General features: G+C 39.7%; 1 protein-coding gene across 1 annotated transcript; it reads left to right on the forward strand.

Moving 5' to 3' along the window:
• Positions 1–1667: 1667 nt before the first annotated feature.
• On the forward strand, positions 1668–10214 carry LOC121728001 (phagocyte signaling-impaired protein). The gene is made up of 12 exons (XM_042116091.1): positions 1668–1814; positions 1891–2115; positions 2299–2492; positions 2792–3484; positions 3637–3847; positions 5405–5527; positions 6383–6552; positions 6791–6990; positions 7370–7491; positions 7824–7991; positions 8400–8617; positions 8804–10214. The coding sequence occupies exons 1-12, from the start codon at positions 1748–1750 to the stop codon at positions 9155–9157; spliced, it is 2745 nt and encodes a 914-aa protein (XP_041972025.1). The 5' UTR covers positions 1668–1747; the 3' UTR covers positions 9158–10214.
• Positions 10215–10521: the final 307 nt, after the last annotated feature.

The following is a 10521-nucleotide window of genomic DNA, read 5'->3' on the forward strand; positions in this document are numbered from 1 at the left end:
TAATAATTAAATTATGAAAAAAAAGAAAACAAAGGGATATTGTATTTGTGGCCGTAGATATTCAGGAAAAATTTTAACTCTACTAGCATTATCCAGGGAGGAAACAGGGGACAACGTTTGTATGGAGAAAAGGGCGGTGTGGACTCCTCTTAAGTACGTATTACAACTGAAATTTACGGTATAGTGGCCATATTAGTCAGGGGCATTCTAGTTTTCTAATTAACGCTATTTTTTAAATATAATTTTATATTTCAATAGTTGACAACAAAGTTAGGGATGTCCCCTGGCATGTAAAAGTACAGAATATTAATATGCTGACTGTACGTATATTTAAAACAAGGACATGAACAATAATTATTAGAATTAAGGTATAAATACGCCTTGTAAATTATTTTTATGTTTTAAAATAAAATGTTACGAAAATACTGTTTTATTTCTATTGTTTCTTATCAAATTCCAGTGAGGAGGGCAATACAATTTATCTTATCACCATTCATTCATACGCCATAATTTTCTTGGTTTGCTACTGCAATGAAGAAAAACTTTTATTATTACGTAGGGGCGAATTATAAGAAAATTATGATAATATTAATACCGAAATCAGAACGCTGGAAACATTTTAAGTACTTACCGTACAAAAATAAAACTGCGTTACTACTGCAGTCTACAACAGACCCAAAAACAATGATGAAAAACTGAAAGCAGATATTTAAGATACTACCGCGCGCGTTGTGAAGATTCAAATACGGCCCAATTGGGCCGTCTGTTGTTTAGTCTTCATCGAGCGCAGTCACGAACGTGCTGCGTCTTGTCTTACCTAAATAAATTGAAAATGACGTCGTTCGTGTACATATCGAAAATGTACCAATTAAGACTCGAAAGTAAACAAAACACATGGAATCTCTTACCACATGTCTTGATTGCAATAAATACCTCGATTATTTACATTTTCAATTATTTTTTCGAACAATCTGGAAAAAATCGAATTTTCGTCATTGCTCAGGCAAAGAAAGAGACAGCGATACGATTCGACGTTTAAAAATAGAACTGTCTCTTTTATGTAAATGGTTTTTCGTATCTTTTGTTTCACTTTTTACATACGAGATCCGCGTTGCATTGTTCTATTTGTTTTCATTAAAATTTATTTAGTCAACTAATAATTATCAGTTTTGATAATTATTTATTCAACTTACCCGGTAGTCGGTACTCGGTACCTAACTGGTACCGAGTACCGACTACCAACCAACCAGTTACAACATATTAAACTCTGGTTACAATTACTTACAACCGTAACCACGACGCTGGTTACGGTCCAGTTTAAAAATTCATACTTTCGAAATTTCATGTAAGTAGGTACCTAAAGATTGGGGCTCACTGCGTGGGCAAAGTGGGTGGTAGACAAAAAAAGTTTGGGAACCCCTGCTAAATATCCCATAGATAAAGTATTATAGTATCTCAATGATATATCCTTAAAGGGCCCATTCACGGCAGGACTGCACGGCAGTCCTGCAGTGAATGGACCTCACTGATTGGTTCACACTCAGTGTTTCCGGCCGGTAACACCGTGCAGTCCTACCGTGAATGGGCCTTTTTACCCTTAGGTACTTATAAAAAAATAATGATGTCAACGTCAAAGTGACAGCTATCAATTCTGCCATAGACAATCTCAAAACAAACGTGCTGCAAAAATCGCAGAAAGCCTCTAAAGAGCTTAAATTTTTATTAAAATACATAATTTAAATGAAAAATGGCAGTGCGGCCTCAGCGTATACATGACGGTGCCGTTGTTGAACGCAGACTACGCCCGATATACGGTAGTATTGCTTGCAAATAATTAAGCTAGTTTTGCTTGCCGATTACTGCATCGCTAATCTAATATATTGTCTTCAGATTGGCTCGACAATGGAAATAACAAAAAGGCATTGCAAGAAGCAGAAAAAGTACTTAAGAAAACTCCGACTCTGCAAGCTGCTCGGGCGTTGAAGGCTCTAGCTATGTTTAGGTTAGGAAAGGCACAGGAGGCCTATGTCGTGCTAGACGCTCTTTCTGAGGAGAAGCCGAGTGACGATACGACCCTGCAGGCCATGACTATTACTTATAGGGAGTCCCAGCAATGTAAGTAATTCAATAATGTCCCAGCATTACAAACATTATCTACAAATCTTGTATTGATTAGTCTAATAAGTAACCATTGCTAGTGTCAAAGTTTTAATATTAGGCTGAGCTCTGAGGTTTGATCTTCTAATTTTCTAATATAAATAACTTACCTTATTAACTCCTTACCTTATAATTTTACAGTGAACAAAGTGTGTGCACTGTATGAAGCGGCAGTGAAGGTTGAGCCAACTAGTGAGGAGCTGTATTCACATTTATTCATGTCGTATGTGAGAGTCAGTGACTACCGGTCACAGCAGCGAGCTGCGATGGCATTGTATAAGTTTGCACCAAAAAATCCCTACTATTTTTGGGCTGTTATGAGCATTGTGTTACAGGTTAGTTTTCCTTACGTTTTGGTACATAAAAAAGATTCCTTACTAAACTTTATATTTGTAATTCATAGCTTGTAGTTTCACAAATTTCATTAAATGGTCAGTATCATAAAAGTGTCTGTCTGTATGTTCTTTTTCATTCTCTCTAAATCAATTGGGATATAATATTTGGTATGAAGATAATTTGAGCCATGAGTCAGGGCATAGGCTAGTTTTGATCCAGGTAAAATGTACCTACTGTTCCCCTGCACAAAGAAATCGCTATTTATAATTAAGTCCATAAAACATCATAATACTTACAGGCTAAAACTGCTGAGGATGCAACAAAAAAAGGTATTCTTCTTACATTAGCACAGCGGATGGTTGATAACTTTATATCGGAGAATAAAATGGAGGCAGAACAGGAAGCAAGCTTATACATAATGATTTTAGAATTGCAAGAGAAGTGGCAAGATATTCTTAAGTTCATTGAAGGTCCAATATACACACAACTAGTGCCCGGGTCCAGGGCTCAAGCTAGCATACCCTTTTTAAAAAAACTAGGTGAATGGAAACGTCTAAACATACTTTGTAAAGAGCTGCTCTGGGATAATGTAGATAGATGGGACTATTATTTACCGTATTTTGACTCTGTTTTTGAATTAATTAATAATTCCGACAATGAAGGTGACGAGAGCACAGACAACACTGCCGAGAAGTGCCACGAATTTATTTGCCAACTAGTCGAAAGTATGTCGTCGAAACGAACTCTCCGAGGTCCGTATTTAGCTAGATTGGAGTTGTGGAAACGTTTGTCGGTTGACGGTGATCCAACTTCATTATTGGGCAGTGGTGTAGCTCTATGTATTCAGTATTTAAGGGTATTTGCAAACAAGCCGTGTGCTGTGCCAGATTTAAAACCGTACCTTGTTATGATACCTCAGAAGGAAAGAGAAGCGCATTGTAGAGATTTCCTGACTTGTTTAGGCTTTGATGAGAATAGTGAACCTGATACAGTAAGTTTCTTACCCTTTTTTCTGTAACTTTAAAAATAACTTTACAATAATTGTAAATAAATAAGCCTAAAAAATAAAAAACTTTAAAAATTACAAAAAAAAATCTATACTTATAAAATGGTTATTCTTAATTTGAATTTAAAATTTTTCAGCAAGACGACATCCAGCGTCACATCTCGTGTTTACAAGCTTGGAGACTCACCTCTCCGGAGGGGACCTTAGAGGAGAATTTGACAATAGCAAATACTCTCCGACGGCACTACCTTCGCTGCCTCAACAAGGGTCTAGTCACCGCCACCCCTACAGAGTTCTGTTCGGCGGACCAGTATGCTGTGCTCGCTTCACATCATTATTTCTATGCAGGTAATATAATGTACTAGAATCTAGATAATGCCCGCAACTCCATTGTGCCATCATTCATTTATCACACTAGTACCATACAGTTTTTCGCAACAAAAACTTTCCTTTCCCGTCTGCCAAAGTGTCTCCTGAGTAGACAGATTTATAGAGTATGCCGACTTAGAGCTGATGTTGAAATGTTTTAATTTGACGTACTCGTATTATGACGAAAATCGTCGCTAGGGTTGTTAAATTGTTACCTTCGAATTTAAAACTATGACATATTCGCTGGACGTGTTCCTCTTTGGTCGTATTTTTGTTTGTGTTTTGGCACATGCGATTAAAATTGTCAGAATCCAATTTTGAAATCTTTATTTTAAATATTTAAAAATAAATTATATCAGCCAGCGCGAGGCACATTCCGTTCATAATCCTAGTGAAACCCGACGAATTTGACAGATATTGAAACCTGTCCGTTTCTTTGCAGTCGAACTACTGGTAGTTATGTCTATTGTGGTATCTCCACATCAAATTTCGTTAAAATCAGCTGTTTAATTTTGACATACAAACAGATGCACTTCGACATTTAGGATAATACTAGATGACGTCCGCAACTCCGTTGTGCCAAAATTCATTTATCGCCCGGGACCCGTACATTTTCCGCAACAAAAACTATCCTATGTCATTTCCCGGGACTCAAACTATCTCCATGCCAAACAGCTAAATTGGTTCAGCAGTTTGGGGGTGAAGACTTAACAGACACACTTTCGCATTGATAATATTAGTATGGATAATATGGATCTTTGGTCAACATTTCTTTAATATTCAAACAAATATTTCCTCTACTATATTTTATTTTTAAGTATCTTACGAATCGCCAAAATCGAGGGTGCAATTTAGGGTTGATTCAGATCGCAACGCGAGAGGCGAGGCGAGGCGCGGCGCGGCATAAATTTGTGAAACGTCTTGCGAATCTGTCAAATCCATATAAATTTAGAAATATACATAACTACGCGTCCCGTTGCGGTCTGAACTCTGAGTCAACCCTTAGTGTCTAAACTATTCTTCATTCAAAAGCGGGACAAAGTAAAAAAGATATAAAATTAAAAAGTTTTTTGAATCTTTATCTTTTTATTTGTGTTAAAATAACGTTACGTGACAATAAATAGCTAAAGTAGCCAAAGAAAATCCACCCCTCTAACTTCCACACTCTTATCTTCACTACGCAGTACGCACCTTTCTAATTTCTTTCTCAGCGTACACGTACGTTCGGGCTTTCCCCGAAAAGCGGGACCGAGCCTGTCCCGCGTGGGATTTATTTTTATTAAAAAATCGGGACGTCCCGCCAAAACCGAGACGTCTGGCAACGCTGTAATATATTTTAAAAATTACCGATATCACACTAGACCGAAATTCCGTCGCGTTATATTGTATGCGTTTGACATTGCTGACGTGATCATGCCGAACTTCCGCCGCGGAACTTCGACACGGTGTGCTTAGCCACTAAACCTTCCGGCCAAATTTCGATAATATATTGATCCTTGTTAAAAATAAAATAAAGTATTTTATTTTATGTTCCAGCGGCCCAACAGCAGAGCGTGACTCCGGTGGTGGAAGCCCTGAGCCTGCTGGAGCTGGTGCTGCACCACTCCCCCGCCAACTTCCACGCCAAGCTGATGCTCGTGTCGCTGTATCACATCTTAGGTGAGTAGTGTGAAGCCATAGATAAAAGATTGTCACTAATGTCCCATCCAAAATCGGCTAAAGAAACCGAAAGTTTGAATCGTAAAACATCTTAAAGTAAGACCACACTAGGCGTACACTGCAGTGAAATGACGCGACTTGTGTCGTACAATTACATATTGCGTAATTACATATTACTAGAGATCGCCCAATGGTCGAAATTCGACTTTAGTTTCAACGACATTTAGGACTACTAAGTACCTATATTTTGTAAAAAATATTGAATTTATCATATTTTTTTCAACTCTTGTCTCTGGGGCCGTGTAAGCATTGTCTAATAGTATCTCAGATTCAATAAAAAAAACTTTAATCCATTTTCAATTTGTCAACTTGCTGTCAACAGACTTCAACCATAAATAAAAGAGTATAATTCGTATGTATAGGCTTGTCACTCAAAAATCTGTCATTTCTCATGTGTGTGTGTTGGAGTGTGTGTAATGTTTTATTTGTTAAAAATATATATGATAAAAGCATAATTTCAAAATAATATTAGTTCGATGCACTCCTTCACCATATAAACTATAACTGTGCAAAATTTCATGCACCTACGTTTCCCCATTTTTCGTAAAAAGGGTTACAAAGTTTTTCGTTCGCATATTAATATTATGATAATGTGCGTGTACAATTACATATTATGAATGCAGTGTAGTGTTGCCTACCTGCGCTTCCCTTTAAATATAAGTGTTAAATACAATCTAATTGACTCGTCTACATGGGAGTATTTTTATTTTTTTTGGAGCATTTCTTGACTCTATTTGTCATATTCAGCTGTACAGTTAGTTAAAAACTTGCTTAATATTATTATTTATGTTACAGGTAACGCGGTATGCGCGTCGCACGCGTACGTGCGGTTAGAGTTGAAGCAGGTGCAGCTAGTGTCACTGGGGTGGCTGCACGCCGCGCGCCTCGCGCCCGCACTCGCCGCGGCGCGCGCGCTCCGCCTGCTCGCTGACACCGCCGCCTTCCATAGACACCACGGCAAGGATGTAAGTTAGTCGTTGGTCCGTTAAGTTGCGTCGTCGCAGCGTCAATGCTTTGTCAACGCTCCGTCGATTCACATATTTTCGATGGGGGATGCTGATTGCTGCTGTGTTCGGGCAGCCATTAGTGCGATAATAAGCACACACGTATATTGTTAACCGCGTCAAAACATGAATTACATATTCGGGTTATACTATTCGTTTTATTTACTTCCTAACTTCTTATCAATTAATCTATTTTCAGAGCGTCGAGAACCTCACCTACGCGTACAAATACGGCACTTTCGAGAAACTCGTCGAACTGTCGGCTTGGAGCGCGCGGCTGGAAGCGTGCGGGTGGGGCGCGAGTGCGGCGCGCGAGCGGGCGCTCCTCCCCCTGCTCGCCGGCCCGCCCGCGCCGCTACACGCCCCGCCCCCACTACCGCCACACCCTACTGACAATAGGTACGTAGAGTCCGCGCCATTCCACTGACTATGAGAACTTATTTTGCCATCATAATATTTTGGTGGACCTCAGCTTACTCAAGATTCATCCTATTATAAATATTATAAACACTCTACATACATAGCGCCTAAGGTACAAAAAGTCAGTAAAATTAACAATAAGCGATGAACGATTTTATAATTCGTATGAAAGTAATCAATATTATAATTAAAATTGTTTTTAAACACTATGTTATGTAATTTTGCATATTTCTAATATTAATTCAAAAAATGTTGGGTGTGCATATTAATATAATATGCACACCCAAAATTCTTTGAACTATCTTGTAATTTTAATGCATATGCTTTTGGTCACCATAAAGAATAAATAAATAAACAGGGATTTAGCGGCGATAGTGTCGTGGGAGCCGCCGCAGTGTGCGGACGCGGACGCCAAGGCGCGCTCATTCGATGAGGACGTCGCGCATTTGAGACTGAAGGATGGACTGGTGTCGTGTATAGGTATGCCGTATATGATTTTTGTGATCAATAATAGTAATTAATTGAATACTGTGTTTATTTTAAGAACTTGTTGCCTACAACTTTGTAAGGCCGAGTCGTTTCTTTTACCCGGAATCCTGATACATATTATACTTATACCCTGTATCTTGGCTATAAAGAGCTTTAATATTTTTTAAACTCCAATTGTAAAACAACACATTCTTACTAAATGTTAACTTACTAAAAGTTTGCAGCTACAAGGGCACAAAAAATAGACTACTAAAATCATTACCCCTTCTTTTGTCTTAACCTTTACGGTTTATCATCAAATAGTATCAAATTATACATTCCAGCGTTATGTATCGAGTGTTCGGAGGGTATGGGGGAGGCGCGTGCGGCGCGGCGGGAGGAGCTCGGCGCGGGCGTCGCGGCGCTGGAGGGCGCGCTGCGGCGGTGCGCCGAGCGGTACACCGCCCCGCCGCCGCTGAAGGCCACCGCGCCGCTGCCGTCGCGGATATACGGTATTAACAAAATTCGTATGAGTGGCCAATTCATATGGTCGTAAAGTTGAACCGTAAAGGCGAGATCACACTTTGCGTGACACACACACTGCAGCGGAGTGTCGCTACAAACTGTGAACATGTTTATCGCGTAGTTCCGTTGCAGCATAGTGCTTCTACGGCCTACGCTACGTATACACTTTTAGCTTTCTTACAAATAATATATTTTAGCCGTGAGGTTTTGCGTAGCTTCGCTGCAGTGTAGTTATGCCTAGCATGGTCTCACCCACCTCAAACCCACTTCACCTTTCTAATTTGAAGTGATCAGAGGTAGATTATGTTATCTCTGTCATTAGCATTTATGAATCACAAAATTTGTATGTATATAGTACCAAACTATTATATATAGTATCAAACTACCCTTTCCAGGTCTAGTCCAATCTGAAATCCCGTACGCGACGCTGTACGGTCACTCGTTACGGCTCGTGTGGGCGGCGGCGGGCGGGGCCGACGGCGTCCGCACGCACGCTGCAGCGCTCCGCGACGCGTTACTTGCGACGCGCGCCCCGTTAACCGCGTGCGTAGGACGAGCTAAAGACGCGTGGACGTTGCGAGATGCGTTTGAGATGTTTGCGAATTATTTGGAGGTTAGTGAAATGTTTAAGTGAGCCATATTATATTTGAATAATGTGCACTTGCGACAATCTGCCGTTTGTTACTTTGCTGGGTCATAACTCATAACTAATAAGTATAAAATTCCTATTTGCTCAATTGAGATTCGTTTTAATTTTAACAATAAATGTTAAATATTAATATAATAAACTCTTTTTCAGTTTATCGGCATCATTACGTTCCTGTTGGGCGTCTGTAACGAGCTCATCACGCCGGCCAACACGAAGAAATCAAAAAAGAAAACGAATCAGTCGCCCGATCAGATCGAAACGACCGAACTCCTGAACAAATTGAACGACGAAGTGCAGGAAACTATCACCTTCGTGGAGGAAATATTCGAGGATTGGCCAGTGTACGAGTACAAATCCACTCTGCAAGAGGAACTAGAGAAATTAGGACTGACAGACTACCAGTGTACAGTGGGGGAGAGGTTAAAAAGTGGTGTGCAAGAAATACTAGAAGATGTCAAGAATATATTAAAAAAGAAGGCGAAGTATCTCAAGAGTCTGCAGTGAAGTGTCCTTGTGCAATATGAACCTGGTTCTGTCATTTTAATTCTTTAATGCAGCTTCGTTACGGACTGGATGCAATAGTATTATAAGAGTACAATATGATATGCTCACGAAATAAACCAATAGGGAATATACGCGAAGGTCGGAGTAGAGGGCGCTACTAGCATATATAGTAAACAATCCGATATGTTGCACACACCATATTGACAGAAACATTTTCAAAAGTCCAACAAAACTTTTTGTTTCTGTGCTGGTCCTGCCGTTTAGCGTGAAAACATTGAAGTAAGGTATTCTATTTCAATTGCTTTTTGATTGATCTAAATTCTAAAAATCTGCCTTTTGACATTTGTTTTTTTGTACGTGTAATACAATTTTGTTACATCAACTTTATCGAAGCTGTATTAAATAGCAGAATCGGAGAATAGTTCAGTGTTATATTACCTTTGATAAAAGCTTTATACCGATAAGGATGAATACGCAAAGGTAAATTTAACTGTGAACAAATTTTAGTCAGTGTTTACATAATATGCGCAAAACTAAAGCATTTTACTGTATGTAGGCTTTTTTTAATAATCTTAAAACTTTTTTTACAGGGTTTTATTCTGTTTGTTATTACAAACATAAAATGCAAAGTACAAAAAATTTTGTGTCACAAAAACCTTAATGTCTGTCTGTACAACATTAGAGATTCATCAGATGCTTAAAAGCGTTCTTACGTCGTAGTTTTGCGCATGTTTTACTACATATCCTGTAAATATTGAGGGCTTGGTGTGAAGTATGCTTCTATCGGTCACAGATATACAATACTGACTTCTGGCTTCATAATAAAAGTCACGGAAGCTGTGGCATCTCAGCCACAGAAAATATATATGTACTGTTGCGCTGATGCTCGATTTACACGGGTGACTAACGAGTCGTTACCAGTCGAATTGCCTGTCCAAGCCGAATCGCCACCCCATTTACATATTCTACAAAATTCGCCTGTGCCGCCCGAGATCTCCGCTATGTATTTGCAGCAAGCGATCGCTTGCGACTGAGCGTTTGCACGGTCGATTTTAGTCACCAGCCGCATGCGGCGTAGTCGAATTGCCATTTAGACGGTCGATTTTCGCCGTGCGGCCTATATCGTGCGGCTTTAAGGAGTGAGCACACTGAGACGGGCCGTGCCGGGGCTCATCGCAAAAATCCGCCTCCATACAATTTGTATGGAAGCGGATGCGCGTATCGCACACTGTGTCGGGGCGCAGCGGATTTCCGCTTCCATACAAATTGTATGGAGACGGATTTTTGCGATGAGCCCCGGCACGGCCCGTCTCAGTGTGTTCACTCCTTTAGTCACCCATGTTAATCCAGCATTAATGTCGAAA

The sequence above is a fragment of the Aricia agestis genome, chromosome 6 (genome assembly GCF_905147365.1).
Source record: "Aricia agestis chromosome 6, ilAriAges1.1, whole genome shotgun sequence".
NCBI lineage: Eukaryota > Metazoa > Arthropoda > Insecta > Lepidoptera > Lycaenidae > Aricia > Aricia agestis.